The sequence below is a fragment of the Thalassophryne amazonica genome, chromosome 3 (assembly GCF_902500255.1).
Source record: "Thalassophryne amazonica chromosome 3, fThaAma1.1, whole genome shotgun sequence".
NCBI classification, from domain to species: Eukaryota; Metazoa; Chordata; class Actinopteri; order Batrachoidiformes; family Batrachoididae; genus Thalassophryne; species Thalassophryne amazonica.
The window spans coordinates 62,984,544-63,005,440 of NC_047105.1; the positions used below are offsets into that span (position 1 = coordinate 62,984,544).

At 39.0% G+C, this 20,897-nt stretch overlaps 1 protein-coding gene across 3 annotated transcripts in view; it reads left to right on the forward strand.

Annotated features, from left to right (window-relative positions):
- Window positions 1-9,531: 9,531 nt before the first annotated feature.
- Window positions 9,532-20,897, forward strand: part of cacna2d3 (calcium channel, voltage dependent, alpha2/delta subunit 3) — a 139,960-nt gene continuing 128,594 nt past the window's right edge. For all 3 annotated transcript variants that reach the window (XM_034166510.1, XM_034166511.1, XM_034166512.1), the window contains exons 1-4: window positions 9,532-9,667; window positions 11,400-11,481; window positions 14,479-14,706; window positions 18,179-18,295. In XM_034166510.1, coding sequence (XP_034022401.1) covers window positions 9,543-9,667; window positions 11,400-11,481; window positions 14,479-14,706; window positions 18,179-18,295 — 552 coding nt within the window. In that variant the 5' untranslated portion in view covers window positions 9,532-9,542. The remainder of the gene's footprint in view (window positions 9,668-11,399; window positions 11,482-14,478; window positions 14,707-18,178; window positions 18,296-20,897) is intronic.

Below are 20,897 nucleotides of genomic sequence, written 5' to 3' on the forward strand. Positions count from 1 at the left end.
TGTCTGTGGAGAAGGTGCTGGCAGAAGAGTCCTTCACCCTCATCAACGTTATGTGCAGCACCGGTGGATGGTGCTCACGTGCAACCTTAAAGACTTTCAGCTGAAGCAGATAATGAGATGGCGTTCTGCATTTAAGCCATGTGTGATTCAAGCAGAATTGCCAGAACTCGACCTTGTGATGTTTGTTTGTGAGACGCTGAGGACCGCGCCTGGGTTTGACACATCGTGCCTGTGAAGGAAGAAGGGTGAGGGACACATGCTGTCAGCACACATCCGAGGTGATTAATTGTTTTGACTAATTGTTGATAGTAACTTGGTATTTGTTACGCAGTAGATTTGAATTGTGATGAGAATTGTGCAGCTCGCTTCTCACTGCCGTGGCGTGCGGAGTGGTAATCCTCCACCTGTTGTGAGAAGCTGCTCATTTACATAAAGCTTAAATAACAGACCTGAATGTGTTGCTGATAGTGTGTGCCTTTTGAAGGATATTGTTGTAGCTGCTGACTTACCTCACCTTTTCTATCCTTCGCAGAGAGTCGGTTTGTCGTGTCCACCTGGGGGATGTTTGGTGGTAAAGTGAGTCCAGAAGCGCCGGGCTTCGATCCTTTTAGGCGCTGGAGAGCGTGCCAGCCTTCACTCCACCAGACTGACACTTCTTTTGTTCATACACTTTATTATGCACCAGAGGGTGGAAAAATAAATTATTTTGTTATTGGAACCACTTTCTGGTTATTTTAGCGCTGGGTTCCGTCAGACGCAGGTCCGCTCCTCAACCCGCGTCGACACATAGGATGTTTACAACCACATTTCTTCTTCTTTCCGTCTTTGGGTGGACTCAGCGGAGTCTTGCAATTGTGTGTTTTCAGCCACTTTTCAAGCCTATAAATTCTGTTCAAGCATTTGAAAACAGCACAGTGCGCACCTGTCATTATTGTATGCGTCGCTTAAAGGCTTTGAAACAATCCCTGTAAGCCTTAACTTTTACAGTCCGTTAATGCTACCGTATACAAAATTCAATGGTAGCGGTGTGAGTTTGGTAGCTGGAATTTTTGCACACTTCACTTATTCTAATCGTGGCCACTAGGAGGCAGAGTGTCTGAAATCCATAGAGCTGCAGCTGGTGTCCTGAAGGAAGAAAAAGGGCGCCCGCTACTGACATCATAATGAAAAGAAAAAAATATTTAGGATTCAAAAATGGATTAGATTAGATAGAAGTTTATTGATCCCCTGGGAAGACTCCCTCAGGGAAATTGAGGTTCCAAGCAGCATTGTATAGCAGCACACAGAGTATCAAAAGTGAAAGTAAAAAAGAAGAACAGTTTGCAAATATAAATACCAGATATACTGTTTCCTGTTACTCCTCCTCCCCCTGATGGGATGATAGATGATTTGTAAAAGTACCAGAACTGTGGCTAATAGGGCTGTTGAACTGATGCAGATCTTTTTGTTTATTTTATTTATTTATTTTTTGCATTTCTTTTTGTTGGTATATTTACTAAATTTAAGAGAAGAGTCTGTTGCTGGCGTGATTTCCTTTGCAGCTTGGTCCAAGAATGACTGTCTTCAAATTGTTCTCCTTTGAATGTTTAAACAAACAAAAATTAAAAGTATGAAAAATAAACAAATGAAAGCATCAAATTAATTCCACACACTGTCCACTTTGGCCACAATGACACATACACAGTCACAGTGTAACGTGTTGGAAAAGGGAAGTCAACAAGATTAGGGAAAAACTGCAAATAACGGATCAAACAAGCAAAGTAGATATAAAAAGGAAAATAGGTGAACAGCTAATGAAGAATATCAAAGAACAAGGAGAGATCAAATCAAAGGTAAAACACTACATTGAAAACGTAAAAACGTTGGAAATAGGAAAAAGGAAACCCTACCGTGGACAAACTAAACAGGATGGAAGCACATAGCATCATGATGGCAAGAACAAGAACACTGGCAGTAAATGCAACTATAGGAATAAATATGCCAGTGTATCCTGTAGGTTCTGCAATGCTGAGGAGGAAACCCAGCAAATCAATAGGCAAGAGTACCTGAAAGTAACAACTGAGGATATCTTTGAAGAAGATACAACCAAACTAAGAGAAACTGCAACGCTCTTACACGGATCGAGGAAAATCTAAAATACTAATGTGCGGCTCCCCCTCAAAATGTAGGGTAGCACCCCAGCAGACCTGGGAACGCACACGAGATGAACGAGTGTTGGTAATTTGACTTTTCCCACTAGCAGGTCCTCAAACTCACACCAAATCAGTTCAATGCAGCAAGGCTTTAAAGGTGGTCAGGTAGACTGTTTTGGTCCAGGAGCTTCAGAAGTACAAATCTCACCAATCAAGATCTTGTTAAATATGCACTTGACTAGGAAATTCCAGAACCCACCTACATGTGTGTGCCACATTTGGTAGACGGTGGAGTGTAGGAGGAGAAACATCAAAAGTTTGAACTTTCACCCCTTGACTTTTGTGAAAACAAACCCTTTATAGACAATTCCAAATTCAACCTTCATCCACATTTAGGCCAAGGGCCTGGGAGGAGTCAGGGTGATGCAAAATCACTCAACATGCCGTTTGGTCTTGAAAGCTTTTTAATTAGAGTAAAAAAGTTTTTTGTTTCCTGTTATTACATCAGCGCTAAGCCTGATGCATTGACCTGAGAACAACTATTGTAGTCTTTGCCCAAGGACACTTCAGCAGTATCTGAGCACAGTGTGTCTTTGAGAAGCGGGCCATCCTGCAGTAAACAAATGAATATCAGCCTGTCCTTCGTATGGTGGCAGGGACGTGTTTTATTTGCCATCAATAGTTAATTAAAGCATTCTGGGAGCCCAGTTGCGAGGGGCCGGTCAGAGAAAAGCTTGGATGATATTGTCTGGTCATCCAACAAACCGGCTTATCGGCAAATCCCAGACAGTACAGACTCCTCACAACTTTGATGTACGATGCAATTACTAACTAATAAAAGCTTCAAATGGAAACACAGTCCTTGTGCTGTGGTGCAGGACGGGCTGCATCAAGCATCCTGCTGCCTTGAACATCATTATCGCTTCCTAATCAGCGTTTGCAGGTGATGGGTGCATCCTTTTTGTCCTGTTTTCTAGCAAGCACTGCTGAACACAATCAAAACTTTATCTCATCCCTTCATATCCTCAGTGACCAGAACATTAGAAACACACGCACAATATAATGAAGGGAAATATAAAGGTGAGTGTATTGTCCTGTTTTGTTCAAACTGTTGTTTCTTGTCTGTTGAATCAATATTGTAATACAGTTTGAATTTTTCAGGGCATATTTTAATGGACTACATTATATTAAACAGTCTTTATGAATTAATATTTTGTCTGTCTGCTTGATATAGAGAGAGAGAGAAATAAAAAATGTGAGAAAATGACCACAGAGCTGAATAAAATAATAAATTAATTTCCTAAGGTAAGTATAAAGAGTACTGTTTTGGATTTTATCACATGAAAAACTTCAGGACACGATCTACAGTTTATTTGTCCACAACTTCCACAACTGCATAAATTGCTCAAGTCATTTCTGTGTCGTCTGTTAAATGATTGGACTTTCCATACCAAATTAGTTTTTACAAACACAAAATGTATATTTTTAATTAACTATTTCTCTAATTTCTTATTTAATTATCTCTTATTTATGTATTTCTCACCGTTATTACTTCCTGCTTATGTGAATATAAATACTCAGCATATTACGTTAAATATTTTTAGTTATTTCTGATGGGGAGACAGACTATTTTCACAATTTAACAAAACAAAAAATAAAACTCTAGCGTTCCAGCTTAAGAGGCCAAAGCAAAAGCACATAAAATAAAACAAAGATTTACCAATTTATTGATTCATTTTTCTAAACTTGCTTAATCCTGTTGAGGGTCACAATGAGCTGGTCATTGGGCAAATGGTGGCGTATCTTATATTTATTTATTGTCATTGTACATGCACAACGAAACTGGATACAGTCTTCCTTGTACAAACATCAACACAAACTATTAAAATACATCCATATAAATATACATAAAAAGAAGTCTATAAAATAACCGTAAAATAAAGAAATAAGTAATACAAATTCTAAAATAATTCTTGCAGACAATAAAACCCATTCCGTGGGTATTCATTGTACAGTTCATCCCCTCAAAATTTGACAAGATCAGTCAAGCAGCATTTAATCTAATTATGACTTTTGGATAAAATGTTTTTAATCTGTTTCTGTGTTTTGATCATTTTGTAACATCTGCCTGGGGTCAGCAGTTCAAACACAGAATGTCCTGGATAATATGGATCTCTTGGCTTTTTTGCGGCACTCGGAACTGTAAAGAAGTTCCAGGAAGAGGAGAGGACATCCAGTGATCTTCTGAGCGATGCCAGCGACCCTCTGGAGTGTTCTCGTCTGGACTGCAGCCGGCAACCACACACAAATGCAATCTGTCAGTATGCTTTCTGCATAGCAGTGATTACAGAAAACAAGCCATTTTGGTTGAGATGTTTCTTCCTGAGCATTCCCAGGAAGTAAAGTCTTTACTGTGCCTTCTTTGCCCTCTCCACACATTCCCTTTTCTTCCACATGTAACCAATAATCAGCTCCTTGGTTTTAGTGGTGTTGAGGACCAGATTGTTGTCTCTACACGACCCAAACAGTTGCTCCACCTAGTACACTCTGCTAGTCTATTGCGTGACCACACATAGACAGACTAACACATCTGGTCAATTTAGAGTCACTAGTTCACCTAACCTGCATGTCTTTGGAAGTGGGAGGAAGCTGGGGAGGATGGACCAGGTCAGAAGCCAACCTGAGATCTATTCGCTGTGAGGCAACCGTTGTAGCACCTAAACCACCATGCTGCCTTACCAATTCAATGTAACTTACTTAAACAAGTTTCTATTAAGGATCAATACTCATCAAGACGGATCAATACGTTCTGTTGCAACCTCCACGACGTGAGACGAAATGAGGGTGGTGTGTGACATTCGTGGAAGATTTTTTGACAGGCAAAAACATGCTCCATGAATATCAAGAATATCATGCACCAACACGCACTATTAAGAAACATATTCAGATGGGTTAAGTCACATTAAGAATGTCAGGAATGTGTCACGAATGACAGAAAAATGACATTCGTAACGCGTCTTGGTTATGTGTAAACGCACCTTAAGATAGCCCTCGGACACAATGCCAGCAATGTTTAGGGTGCAACTATAGACCCCAGGTCTGGGGCCCGTTGCATTCTATTAAAAAATAAATCCAAGAGAAACAAACAAACACAAAAACCCCCGACAACATGCATTTCATTACAGAGACTACAGCAGCCATGAGAGGGTAATTTTGTCTCCTTTTTGTCAGGCAGTTGTGTGGGATCTATGCACAGAACACTCTAGAGGCAAAAAACAGCTCTTACAGCTGCTGCAAAACATTAATATTCAAAATGTGTTAAAGTTTCTAAACTATTTGTCTTCCCCAAGTACAACGTTTGAATGTCAACAGTCAAGCAACTGAAATGAAGGAAGTTGCTTGTCAGCTTTACAAAATTTGTGAGTTTTCCAAAGTGAACAGCACACACAGACTCACCAAAACAACAGCAGAAGTTCAATTTTTTCAACGCGCATGAGGGAAATTCCAGACCAGAAAAAAGGGGGGGTAAGAGAAGCTTTCATAGAAAAGAGTGGGTAACACATGAGACCAGAGTCTTGGTGCTTCCTGTCTGTGTGGCTGAGACGTGGATGACATGAAGAGACGACTGGATGTCTTTGATGGTAGGTCTCTCTGGAGGACGCTTGGCTTCCGCTGGAGTAACTTCCAACGGTAGCCAAGCCAAATCAACAAGGATCATTTGCATTAAAGGAACATCAACTCTGATATTTTAGCTATGTAAGGTGTTTCTCTGTGGGAGGATTCCAGCACACAGATGCCTCAGTGTTTTTGCTGATGTCTCCAGCAGCTAGAGGAGGCTGAGGGAACGACCACATGCCACCTAGCTTTGAAAGAAAAAAATGAACATATAATTTAATATACAAAAATAATTTTTTTTTCCCTGAAGAGATAAGACGCTACACCAGGCTGATGTGCTGTAAACACAGACAAGTGTCTGAGTGCAGACTGTGGAGCTCCATGCTGGACTGGAAACACACAAAAGAAATAAGTCAGCGGAAGAATGGGTCCCATCATCCCCTGTGCACTTGCACAGCTTACACCCAGGTTATTATGTGCCATTCGCCCTATTGAGGTTTCAAATCCTGCAAAACCACGTAAAACTTTGAAGAGTTCGCCGCTTTGCGAGATGTCATTAATATTGAGAAGCCTCTAGTATTTACAGAAAGTGTGCAATAATTATTTAAACAAAATTGGGCAGGTACATAAATTTGGGCACCCTTATCATTTTATTGATTTGAATACATTCAGCACTAATTTTTGGAACACAAAATTGGTTTGGTAAGCTCATTGACCCTTGACCTCCTTACACAGGTGAATCCAATCATGAGAAAGGGTATTTAAGGTGGCCATTTACAAATGTTTCTCCTCTTTGCATCTCTTCTAATGAGTGGCAACATGGGAGCCTCTAAACAACTCTGAAATGACCTGAAAACAAAGATTTTTCAACATGGTTTAGGGGAAGGATACAAAAAGGTATCTCAGAGATTTCAGCTGTCAGTTTCCTCTGTGAGAAACATAGTGAGAAAATGGAAGACCAGAGGCACAGTACTAATTAATGCCTGAAGTGGCAGGCCAAGAAAAATCTCAGATAACCTGAAGTGAAGGATGGTGAGAACAGTTATAGTCAACCCACAGACCTGCTCCAAAGACCTACAACATGATCTTGCTGCAGATATGTCCTCTGTGCATCGTTCAACTATATAGCAAACTTTGCACAGGGAGATGCTGTATGATGCTATAATGCAGAGGAAGCCTTTTCTGCGTACACACCACAAACAGTCCGCTTGAGGTATGTGTAAAGCACATTGGACAAGCCAGCTTCATTTTGGAATAAGGTGCTGTGGACCGATGAAACTAAAATTTAGTTATTTGGACATACAAGGGGGTCGTATGCATGGCTGAAAAAGAACACAGCATTTCAAGAAAAACCACGTGCTACCTACAGTAAAATTTGGGAGGTGGTTCCACCATGCTGTGTGGCTGTGTGGCCAGTGCAGGTACTGGGAATCTTGTTAAAGTTGAGGGTCACATGATTCCAGTTAATATCAGGAATTCTTGAGAACAATGTTCAAGAATCAGTTACGAAGTTTGAAGTTGCGCTGGGGCTGGATCTTTCAACAAGACAACGACCCTAAACACTGCTCAAAATCTACTGAGGCATTCATGCAGAGGAACAAGTATAATGTTCTGGAATGGTCATCTCAGTCCCAGACCTGAATATTATTGAAAATCTGTGGTGTGATTTAAGCGGGCTGTCCATGCTCGGAAACCAACAAACCTGAGATAAGTTGCAAAGAAGAATCGTCCGAATACCTTCAACCAGAATCCAGACTCCCAATGGAAGTTATAGGAAGTGTTTAGTATACAAATAATGAATGTTTATGAGTTCAATGGTACGAATAATTTCATGAGGTGAAAGCTGGAACATAGTCACCTCGTTGAATGGTATATTCCAGCTTACAAGAATTAGCAGCGTTAGTTAGCTCAGTCAACACACACGCAACCTGGTCAGTGCTTGTGCGTGCGTGCGCTACCAAAGAAAGACTGTGTATGTCCTCAGTGCAGTGAAAAAAAAATTACATCAGAAATGAGTCCAGCTTTTCTTCTTTCTTCCTGCTAACAGCCTCCAGGCAGCACAGTAGATTTGTTTTGTGTGCGTGCACATGTTGTGTGTGCGCGCATGCACGCTTTTTTGCATGCAGGTTATTTCTGCAAAAGGACGATCTACTAAATATTGATGTATTTTTTCTGTCGGGGTGCCCAAATTTATGCACCTGCCTAATTTTGTTTGAAGAATTATTGCACACTTTCTGTAAATCCTATAAACTTTATTTCACTTCTCAAATATCACTGTGTTTGTCTGTTATATAATATATGTAACTGAAATTGCTGATTCAAACAACCAATGATTTATAAAGGAAAATCATGAAAATTATCATGGGTGCCCACACCTTTGCATACAACTGTATTATCTGGATTTATAGATGTGTCATTGTGTTTGTTTTATGTAAACATATGTGAAACACAGGTTGTTTCTCCGTTATTTTCAGTGAGAATTGCTGTGAGCTGCGATCGCCTCCTGGTCATGTCATTCTGGGGGAAAGTGAACTTTGCGCTTTAACATCCTGATTATTGTGCTTTACAACACTGTTTGTCCTGTTTGTTCCAGAGGAATATATATATAAAATGTCTGAAATTCGGTTTGTGTTCATGAAGATCCACACAGATTAAACGTAGCAGACACAGATTATTTGGAATATTTGTTTTATATAGTAGAGAAGCTTGAATCTTCGACTGGACTGGGTTGCTTTTAGCAAGTTTTCAGGATCTCATGCAGCAGTCTCATATTAACGTGATGAAAAGCACAAAAAAAAAAATACATTTTGGTAGTATAATGTTCATTTGCAATTGTTGTCATGTAGTTTCTCTATGTTGTTTAGACTGCAGCGACTCTCTGGCACGCAAGGGATTATGGGATATCTCAACAGGGCGATCCCTTACCAAAAAATAGTACTGATAAGTATATAAAAAGTAAACTAGAAGTATACTTGAAACATACTTGCATATACTACTTTTTGGTAAGGAGATATCCCATTCCAGAAGGTCCTTAATTTCCCAATAAATGCGAGGAAACAACAAAATCTCTTTGTGACACCATGTTAGTGCACGACAGAAACACTCCGCGTGCACAAAGGATCATGGGACCCTGAAGTCGTATGGCCCCACCAGCTCCACTGCCTGTCTTCTTCTTGTTGCACTGCCCCTAGTGGCGAACTATAGAAGTTCACAGACACGCATTTGTGTAGATGTGGTGTGAGATCGGGTTGACTACATCATCACAGGGGTTTTTATTACACACTGTTTTTATTACACTGACAGTGGCTCAGGGACCATCTTTTTTTTGGGGGGGGGGGGGGGTTGTAATGGTCAAATGTGAGTGTGTGTTATTTATTTTTTAATGCGAGAGGACCCAGATAAGTGGCAGAAAATGAAAGAATGAGTGAATGAGTTGTAAAATGTTCAATTTCGTTCAAATTCAAAATTCAAAGAATTTCAGAACATTTTCTCAGTGGTTTTCCTCCTCAGAACTTTGTGGAATGAATGAATGGATGAACACTATCAAAATTCACATTAGTTTTACTTTCATGGTTAAAATCTTGTATTTTACCAGCGAGCAAAGGAGCTCTCTCTCTCTCTCTCTCTCTCTCTCTCTCCTCTCTCTCTCTCTCTCCTCTCTCTCTCTCTCTCTCTCCTCTCTCTCTCTCTCTCTCTCTCTCTCTCTCGGCGCTCGGCTGGAGCAGGTGGACCGGACTCCAGTCCTTGGTACCGGATCGGGATTCGGGCTCTTTTGCAGTGTGAACAGAGCCGAAGATGAGAGCGGATTGGCGGATTCTGTTCTGGCGCGCGTGCAGCACCAGTTTCCCGCTGCTGTGGATCTCTTTGGCTTTGAACGTGGAGGAGGTTTCGGGTTCGCCGCCGGGCATCCCTCTGTCAGTGTGAGTGACAGCTGGCGGCTCTGCAACTTTTTTTTAATCACACGCAAAATAATAATTGTGCGTCATAAAAAAGGTAGAGAAATGAAATTAGTCCTCATGAAAGCGTGTGGATCCTGCAGAATTTTGCTGAAAATTAGAATTTGCGGGTTTTCCAGGAAATTCAACTACTAATTTGTTGACTGAAAATGAAATTTTCAAATGCACGCTTGACAAATTTTTATTCGTTGTATCAAACACTTATTTACTGATTGTTTTTACATTTTGAAATGGCAAAAATAGTCTGCCTTAAGAAGCTTCAAAAGTTAAACTCTGCTTTATTTTTTATTTTGCATAAAAAGGACAAATATGTTGCTGCAGGGTCGGTTTTCTGTTCTCTCTAAAATGTTCTTTTTTTCCCCCTTTTTCCGCTATAATGTAAAAAAGAAAATATGCTCTAAATTAAATTATCCATTATTTTTTTAAACTGTGAAATCTTTCGTTATTGTTCAAATGTGCTTTGCAGATGAAACGTCTAATTTCTCCCTGTGCACATACAGCAGGATCATTCATTTTGTTCGTTAAATAAAACGCTTTTTATTTCTGACACCTTTTGCAAACGATTTAGCTGCAGAGTTTTTCCTGCAATCATTTTCACACAAGAATGTGAGTGGGAAAAAAATCTAAGGTGTAAATGCAATCATAAATCTTGCACCAGATTAAACTGATGTCAGTTTTAAAATGCATTATATTTTGTCAAACAAAACTACACAAATACAACTTGCACATTTTTTTTCTGCAACAGAATATGAATAGTTTATTACTAAAGCCACAATATCACAACAGCAGTGGTACATCTGCAAAGCAGCAGAAAGGAAGCAAAAGAACTAAGATTGTGCAGCTCCCACAGAGGAGGACAGCTTTAAAAAAAGATCCTGTTACTGCAAAACATCGTGAATCATGTTTTAAAAGCATGCTTCATTATGTTTCAAACCTTTAAACCCAGCTTATGCACAGCTGTTTGCTTTCTACAAAACATTAAATATTTCATTATTTTACAGCTAGAAAGCAGAAACTCCACAGTAATTAACAATCATTTACATCTAGAGCTGAAACAAATATTAAATGAAGCTGTATTTTTTTTTTCACAAAAGCAATTATTTTACAAAAAAAAACTTTCTCTGGTCCAAGTATCTCAAAATTTATTGTTTTCTCTTTTATATCTTTTTACATTTAATATATTTTAGTTTTTGAGTGTTGGTAAACAACATTATTTGTTTGAAGGCACATTATGGAATCTGCATAAATGTTCTGGCTGTTTTTCTCTATTACATGACACTTTATAGGCTAAATCATGAAACAAAGAATCTGATAAAATTGACAGGAATCAAGAAAAGACACAAATGTTATCTGCAACAGTTCTCACACAGTATGTCAAGGTGAATTTCACTGGACCATGACAATATTCTGTGAGTGATCAGAGAAGAAACGGGGTTTAAAATGGTGATGAAAGGGATAATCAACATCAGAACAGGTGACTACTGCTCTCTCAGTCTTTTTAGGATTATTTTTACCTGTTTACTTGTGAGGCCTTTCTTTGAATACTATTTAAAAGAACAAAAACTATTTTGCAGATGAAACATAAACTAAAAGGTTATATATATATATATATATATATATATATATATATATATATATATATATATATAATTTTTTTTTTTTTTTCTTTTTTTTTTTTTTTCTTTTTGTGTTACAGTGTAAAGCTCTGGGCTTCAGCATTTGGTGGAGAAATTAAATCCATTTCTGCAAAATATTCTGGATCCCAACTGCTGCAGAAGGTATTTTCCTTTTTTTTTAATTTCTTCTCTCACACACATATCTTTTGCGTGCACATGCTCCTTCTCTTTTTGCTCTGGCCATCTAGTCCCAGGCATTCTGAGCTGTATTCCCTCCTAACGGTTTTGGTCGCCTCTGCTGCATGCTGATGCATTATTTTCCAGGAGACTCAGGTGTGCCAAGCAGAGGCAGGGCTTCCTGTGTGCATGTGTTTGTACTTGATATGGCTCATTAACCAAAACATTAATTCCGCTCTCATCTGCAGTTAACTCTCTGGAGTCAAGCGTTTCAACCTCTGGATGCAGAGATGAGGAGGCTTTGTGTCTTGAGACTTCAGACTGAGCGTGTGTAGTTAGTTTGGTCTGGGGAGTTATGATGAGGTCTTGAAGAGAATGAGCGAGCCGTGCATGTGGAGGTCACACAGTGCTTGGCCTTTAAGGTCATGGCTGAGTTGTGTGAATGAGGTGTCAGTGTGGTGATGAAGCTCATTTGTGTGAATGTCAGTTTGCTTAACGCTCTGATCCTCTTCTGATGAATGAAGGCACTGCAGCGTGTGTGTGTGTGTGTGTGTGTGTGTGTGTGTGTGTGTGTGTGTGTGTGTGTGTGCATACACAACAATACATGAAGATGACATGCAAGAAAAGGTAATTACATTAAGATTTTTTTCATTCAAAACTGAGAAATTCATGTGTGTGCTGAGCTGTGTGATTTAGTTTTTTGTCTATTGTATTTCTATTTCTGAAAGCTTTCTCCTTTTATACACACATTACATTTACACCAAATTTCCTATTAAGTGTATAAAGAGACAACAAAAGGAAAGTGTATTGAAGAGATGAACAACCCTAAAATCAAGGGGGAATGCAAAACATTAATACTTTATCTGACTAGTTTCTTTGCTTCACACATGACACACCACATATAGGATAAAAAGATTTCCTTTTAGACAAAAGTTATAAGCATGCACTGTTTTTCTTCATTAGTATGCTTATGTCAGTTTAAAAATAAATAAGTAAATAAATTAGAATAAAAAAAACTTATTTTTTGTCATTTTTGTAGCAGAAAAAAATCACAGTGAATGTTGTCTGTCTTTTAAAAGTAATATATATATATATAAGAAACCAGAACTAACCTTTTACATTTTTCATATTAATGGTTTCCTTCCTATTTCCAGCCCACTGCAAATGATCAAACAGTGACAACAATCACTGAATACTAATCATAATTCATGTAAATCCAGGGAATTGTTCACCTCAGACAATTCAGTTTTAAGTAAAAGCATCATCATCCAAGTTTGTTTTTAGTTTTTAATGTTTAGCAAAATTTATCTTCAAGTTTTTCACAGAAGTTGTTTTATAAAAAGAAAACTAATAACAACGATTTTACTGTTCCCAAGATTCCTGCAAAGTGCTCTGTATGTATTTGTAAATAAATAAATAAATCCCATAGTACTGTTCAAAAAATTTTAGATACATTTCCTCCAACTAAAACATTAAAAATGATTGAAAATCTGTTACATTTCTAACATTTGTTTGCAAAGTCACAAGTAAAATGTATGACCAATTTTCATGTTTAAAAATGCACTTTTTTTTTTTTTAGATAATATATGTTTTAGTTTAGTTTTTAGTTGATCTCTTCCTAATTATAAGAACATCAGGTATCATTTATCAGTTTTGTTTTGTTTTTTGCAATCATTTTCATAAGTGATTACAGACAACTTTCTTTATGTTGCCATGTACCTACAAAGGAATTATGGTTGGTTTTGTTTTTTGATGTTTTTGTTTGTTTGTTTGTTTTGTTTTTTAATGGCATACCTTTGCATTTAATTAGTTTGTTTGATAAAATAGAAAAGGCATCTCACATTTACTTTTTGTTGGAATATATATATATATATATATATATATATATATATATATATATATATATATGTGTGTGTGTGTGTGTGATATATATATATATATATCACACACACACACACACACACACACACATATATATATATATATGTGTGTGTGTGTGTGTGATATATATATATATATATATATATATATATATATATCACACACACACACACACACACACACACACACACACACATATATATATATATATATATATATATATATATATATATATATATATATATATGTGTGTGTGTGTGTGTGTGTGTGATATATATATATATATATATATATATATATATATATATATATATATATATATCACACACACACACACACACATATATATATATATGTGTGTGTGTGTGTGTGTGTGTGTGTAAAAGCTACTCTTAACAGCTGTACCTTTACATGCAATGGAAATGAACTGAGTACATATATTCAAACATATATCTATAAACATATAACACATATAATCATATATTTGCTTTATGTTTAGATGACATAAAATAACCTTTGAGAGGTCTGAAAAATGCTCAGCTTCAGAACATTAAAACATAATACAATTATTGTCTTCACTATTTAGAACCAAGAAAATGAGTGGGGGAGGAGTACTGACTTTCAACCAAACTTTTGTGTGGGGATGCTGCAATTACACGATACACATCTTCAGCCTCTGTAGGCCACCAGGAAGCCCCGCACGGAATCAGCTTCAACATAATGTTTGCCTTTAAGCATGAGAACAAACAATAACATCACTGCCACTGTAATTAAATCCAATGACACTCCAGAAACAGGCCTCTGGGTCTTTTAGAATAAAGTGATCAGACCTGCATGAACAACTTCAGCCTTCTAATCAACAAAATCTTACTAAATGTCTGTTTTGCCTCAAACAATAGCACTTAGTTTAATGGAACAGCACAACAACTACAACCATAAAACTGGAAACACTCAGACAAATGCGTTAAAAATATCAGCAAGGTGCTGGAAATCTGTGAAGGATTGTATACTTTTTGCAAAACATATAGTTGAACACTTTTTGTTTTTCTGCTGACTGAGTGTAAGTCGTCCTCTAAAACTAAACCCTTCTTACTCTTTTAGGAGCTGTGGGCTGCCACAGCACAGCGCCCGGGGATCAACTCCAGCTCCGAGGCCAGTCCCCCAGTCAGGGGTAAAAGCAGGATAACCTCTAAGACCTCGCCCGCATGTCCGGGACTGTGGGAGGATTTCGAACCCCCCGGAGGAAACCCCCGCAAACATGGGCTGAACATACAAACTCCACTCAGAAAGCGGCTCCAGGGACCCAACCCGAGTCCTACCTGCTTTGAGGTGACAGTTCCTTAAAGACTGAAGGTCTAAGCTGTGGTAATAATGCACATTGTGATACGTCCTTTTTTTCTTGTGCACGTAAGCATTTTGCTCATGTGGCAGTTGTCGGAGGCGTGCATCTGCTGTACTGAGCCAGTCAGCACAAAGCGGTGAGCTGTGAAGGGACTGACGGGTCATTAGGGACTAGTCATTAAGGCTGATCATTAGATGCTCTTTTTATGGCGTATTACCTGAATTCACTCAGATTTCTGTCCGGGACGAGGATCTTCTGGGCCTCTTCAGGCCTCACTCCTGCACTGCTGCTTTTTCTAATCAATAATCATGATCAGTGCGTCTGATGGATGGGGTTTAACCTCCACTCCATGACTGGAGGAGTGTGAGAAAGGAGGAGGACAAGAACGGGGGGGTGCTGAGGCAAGGAGGACAGGCGTGAAATGAACTGTTCTGCTCCACTGCGAGCCCACACTCTTCCTTTCATGTGGTAATTTGTCGCCTCATGTATTGTGTGTTTTTGTGTGACCCGTCCACACGAGCCCGTCGCCGCTTGTGTTTATTTGTGAGTGAGCCTGTTGGAAGGTGTGTCTCCTCGTGGCTGGACAGTGTGGAGGGATCAGGGTTTTTGTTTGGTTTTGGCAGACAGGTGCTGGATTATGTATTGCTGTATTCCTCAGAGCTTTGTTCTGTATTGCAGGAGGTCCTGCAGAATCAGCGTGATGTGAGGCGCAGTTTATTACTCACAGTCACCCAAGCCTGACATGTTATTATCTTTCTCCAGTGCTTTGACTCCATTTCTGTTTCTCCCTTATCATGCACAGTCTCCAGATTCATCCCCGCCCCCTGGCCACCCAACACGGCCATCTCCACCCAATCAGAGAGAAAGGAGCAGCATTTACAGCCCGTTGACTGAAAGCAGATAAAGCCTATCAGTCACTCTGTGCTGCAGCACTTTTTATCATCCGGGACCGGCTGCATGCATGAAGACTTATAAGCTTCGTTTAACAATTTCCGCCTGTCTCCAGAGTGGGCTGCAGGGAAACAGTAGGGAAGACTGGGGACAGTTGTTACACTGCGTCTCTTCTACCAGAGACCAGGGCCGTATGAATGAGATATGTTCAAACATCTTCAAGCTGTGTAACATTTAATTTTGTGGTGAGCTTTTGTCTTTTTGGCAATCTGCCACTAGGAGGCACGCTTATTTATCAGATAAAACAACACAGGGATGGCATCAAACACAATACATTTTTCACTTATGGTGACAACATGATGACACCTAACTAAACCAATTGAACTACAACAACACAATAAATAAACAACACTAATAACATTTTTAAACTAACATGAACCACAATAGCAACATTTAAAACCCCAAAACCCAGAACTTCCATAATGCATTGCAGTGCAAGAATTTACAGGTTTAGCGACCAGCCCGGCGATCGCTCCCATTTAATTATGCTGAGTATCATCATCATATCATTAAATTATTTTCACGATTACGCATTTCTTAATGCAGTTATAAGATCAGTTGATTTTACTGTTCATTCATATGTAGGAGCGCAGAGAGCATTTATTTTTATTTCCCCATCCCTTTCCGTGACAACCAGTCACAACTTTTACAGGACCACGTCACACCTAGCAACGGGGTCAACCCCGCCTCCTCACTAAGATAGAAATATATAGATAGAAAAAAAATATGGACTCACTCAATTCTGAGGAATAAATTATGGAATCACCCTGTAAATTTCCATCCCCAAAACTAACACCTGCATCAAATCACATCTGCTCGTTGACATTAACCCTATGTCATGAAATTGACCCTATGTGTCTTTTGTAAGGAATGTTTTCACAGTTTTTGCTCTATGGCAAGATGCATTATCTTCTTGAAAAATGATTTCATCATCCTTAAACATCAGAAAAGTGTCCAAAATATCAATGTAAACTTCTGCATTTATTGATGATGTAATGACAGCCATCTCCCCAGTGCCTTTACATGACATGCAGCCCCATATCATCAATGACTGTGGAAATTTGTCTTGACGCTTTGATGTCTTCCTTGGTCTACCAGTATGTTTGCCTTTAACAACCTTCCCATGTTGTTTGTATTTGGTCCAGAGTTTAGACACAAATGACTGTGAACAACCAACATCTTTTGCAACATTGCGTGATGATTTACCCTCTTTTAAGAATTTGATAATCCTCTCCTTTGTTTCAACTGACATCTCTCGTGTTGGAGCCATGATTCATGTCAGTCCACTTGGTGCAACAGCTCTCCAAGGTGTGATCACTCCTTTTTAGATGCAGACTAACAGGCAGATGTGATTTGATGCAGGTGTTAGTTTTGGGGATGGAAATTTACAGGGTGATTCCATAATTTATTTCTCAGAATTGAGTGAGTCCATATTTTTTTCCTCTGCTTGGTCTAAAAAAGTAACCGTTACTGACTGCCACAATTTTTTTTCCTGATTTCTTATAGTGTTTCTTAAAGCCAGAAAGTTGCCATTTGAAATGACTTTAGTTTTGTGTCATGTCTGTGATCTGCTTTTTTTCTACTAAATTAAACAACAGAATGAACATCCTCCGAGGCCGGTGATTCCATAATTTTTGCCAGGGGTTGTACAGTGCATCCAGAAAGTATTCACAGTGCTTCACTTTTACCACATTTTATGTTACAGCGTTATTCCAAAATGGATTAAATTCTTTTTTTTTTCCTTAAAAATTCTACACACACTACCCCATAACGACAAAGTCAAAACGTTTTGTTTTGAGATTTTTGCAGATTTATTAAAAGTATACAAACTAAGAAATCACATGTACATAACTATTCACAGTTGCATGTCAGAGCACAAACCAAGCATGAAGTCATAGGAATTGTCTACAGGCTTCCGAGACAGGATAGTCTTTAAGCACAAATCTGGGGAAGGGTACAGAAACATTTCTACTGCTTTGAACGTCCCAATAAGCACAGTGGCCTCCATCATTAGAAAAAAAAAACCAAACAAACAAAAAAAGAATTTACTACATTTTTGAATAAAGCTATATCGTAACAAATAGGCTTAACTTTTTTTCCTTTGACTGTTGCAACATACCCCAACTATTGCTACAGTCTACCCCAAGACTAAATCATAACAATGGAAGTCTGTGCATTTGACATCAGTTTATTAAATTGTGTGATGTTGTGATGTAATCTGTAGCACACATATGTCGGTACATGAGGACACAATTTTAGAACTGTAAAACACAAATGTCCTGAGTTACAGATGGTGACACTAAATCTATTACAACTGTCCCAGTCTTTCCTACTCATTGAAAAAATGCAAAGAAACTAGAGAAAGAGCAAGATGTTTATTTCTGTTTTGTTGTTATTTTTAAATGTAGAGTTTTTGCATCAAATTGTGTTGAATGAGAGATGTGCAGTGTTTTCCTGTAGGATTAACTGGATAACTGCTGTACTTTTTCTGTGATACTTTTTTTCCAGAAATATAAAGAATTTGAAAAATCTGTCAAAGTGGAAGAAATCGATGGTGCAAAGCTGGTCAAGAATCTGGCTGTGAAGCTGGAAGAAATGTTTCGGAAAAAAGCAGAAGCCACAAGTGTAGGTGAAATTTTGGTTCAGTTTTATTTTGTGTGATTTTTGAACAAGTGCAGCTGTCTGGAGCTAAATTGCTTATTAATAGTACAAAACAATCACAGACAGACAGCTGTAACCATGTCAGTGATCGAGTCGCAGGGGCTGCTGGGAAATGATAACGTTTATCTGCACCTGCATGCTGTTGTGTGCCACAGTTCATGAACATAAGCAGCACTTAAAGAGGCTCTTAATTTAATAAACCCGAATGAATTTGTGTCACATGCAGCAATAAATTTAAATGATTCAACAAGAATGCAAAACACAAACTGGGCTTTAATAAAATGTAAATACAGTCATAAGTCATCACTTTGCTTAAATTAAATGATGACTACATTTCATTAAAATGAAAATTAGGTGCATTTATTCTCCAACCAACTCAGACACACTAAAATTCAACACTTTTTTTTACATTATTTATTTATTTATTTATTTATTTATTGCCAACTGCTGCTGATGTGTAACCAAAGTCAACATGAGGTCAGTGAAATGTGTTTGATGTGCGAGGATCAGTTGTGTTTGCACAGCAGTTATTTTGACACAAATGACAGGCGTTAATTACCTGCTGGTTCCAAAGCGCAGAACGACTGTAAGGTTTAGGTGGAAAGTCAGAGCCAAGCACATTTCTGTTATTATACAATCTGTATTTTCCAACCTGCCTCCATCAGTCATTTCATACAATCCACAACACTTTCCTTGCACGTGCATACACACATGCACATATATATATATATATGTAAAGTATTATAGAAAGTATATATAGAAAGTATTCACAGTGCTTCACTTTTTCCGCCTTTTTAATGTTACAGCCTTACTAATTTTATTCCCCTAAACTTTCTACATACAATACCCCATAATGAATGTGAAAAACCTTTATGAGATTTTCACAAATTTATAAAAACAAACAAACAAAGAACAACTAAGAAATCATCAAGATAGATAGATGGATAGATTTTATTGTCATTACAAGTGCAACAAGTTATAAGTGCAACGAAATTATCTTAACACCCAATCACCTCAGACAAAAATACAGCAATTAATCCACAATTATTACTAGTTGAACGTAATAATGGCATACATCAGAATTAAAACAGCCATACATATACATTTGATTGTTTATGTACATTGAACTTTAAGACAGTCCGTCATCCGAATTGAGGCAATGTGAGTGTGGGGTGGCCGCAGCAGTATCCCACGCAGCCACAAGCTCGGGGGGAAATGGAAAGCTGCAGTATCTGAGCCGCGCTGCCTCCTGGAGGGGCAAAGGAGTGGCGGTGCAGAGGCCGGGGTAGTGGGTGGACAGAAACACAAGGGTGAGAGGGACATGCATCCATGTGTGTAGGTGGCTAATATCAGTCTCTGTCCATGTATGCTGGAGTTGCCTTGACAACAGGAGGCTGTGGGGGAGGGCAGATAGATAAGAGGGGAGCCGAATGCTTCACCAAGGCCAATGAGAGGAAAAACAAGTGGGGCATTTTCACTTTCAGTAGTTGATAAGCTGCCATGTTTGGGGTTGGGTAGAGAAACACAGAAATTCCATGGCTCCTCTGACCGTCTGAATCCAATTTGTGAGTATTCCCTGGTCTCCAACATCTTCCTTTGCAAGGCAGACATTTGCTCCGAGATGGTATCCAACTTGCGTTTGAGTTCAAAAGTTAACGCAGTCTGAGATTGCACCGCTTTGCCCACCTCATTAATCATGACAGACAGGTGTGGGGTTGTAGTTCTGGTAGCAGCCATCTTGCCAATTTTCCAGTAGGTCAGGGCAGCACATAAACCAATAAGCACCAGCCCTCCTGCCATAAAAACAAATAAAAATAAATCCTCAACGTCTTCCATGGAGAGTGGTGCCAAGCACGCAACACGCCAGTTCTCCCAGGCATCGACAACATGGCCCCCAGGATAGATTCCATCTGGGCATGCAGGTCCCCCAGCCCTCATTTCCTTGTTGAAAAAATGGTGTCGATAGCATTGAGAGACCTGCTGATCAATTCCATGGTTAATTCCAAATGTAGTTTGAAGAATTCACAGCGACATTTTAAGTTTGGAGCAGAGATAGAGACAAAACAGGAGGAGAGGAGAGAGGAGGAGATATGACCGCCCTCGCTAGAGTCCTGAGACCAAGAACCCGATGGTCACTCTGTCAGAGCTCCAGCATTCCTTTGTGGAGAGAGGAGAACCTCCCAGAAGGATACACCCTCTGCAGCAATCCACCAATCAGGCCTGTATGGTAGAGTGGCCAGATAGAAGCCACTCTACCACCAGGTATGCAATCACCAGCAATGTGTAAAAGGGCACATTGGCAGCCCACCTGGAGTTTGCTAAAAGGCACCTGAAGGACTCTCAGACCATGGGAAACAAAATTCTCTGGTCTGATGAGACAGAGATTAAACTCTTTGGTGTGAATGCCAGGCTTCATGTTTGGAGGAAGCCAGGCCCCATCCCTACAGTGAAGAATGGTGGTGGCAGCATCATGCTGTGGGGATGTTTTTCAGTGGCAGGAACTGAGAGACGAGTCAGGATTGAGGGAAAGATGAATGCAGCAATGTACAGAGACATCCTGGATGAA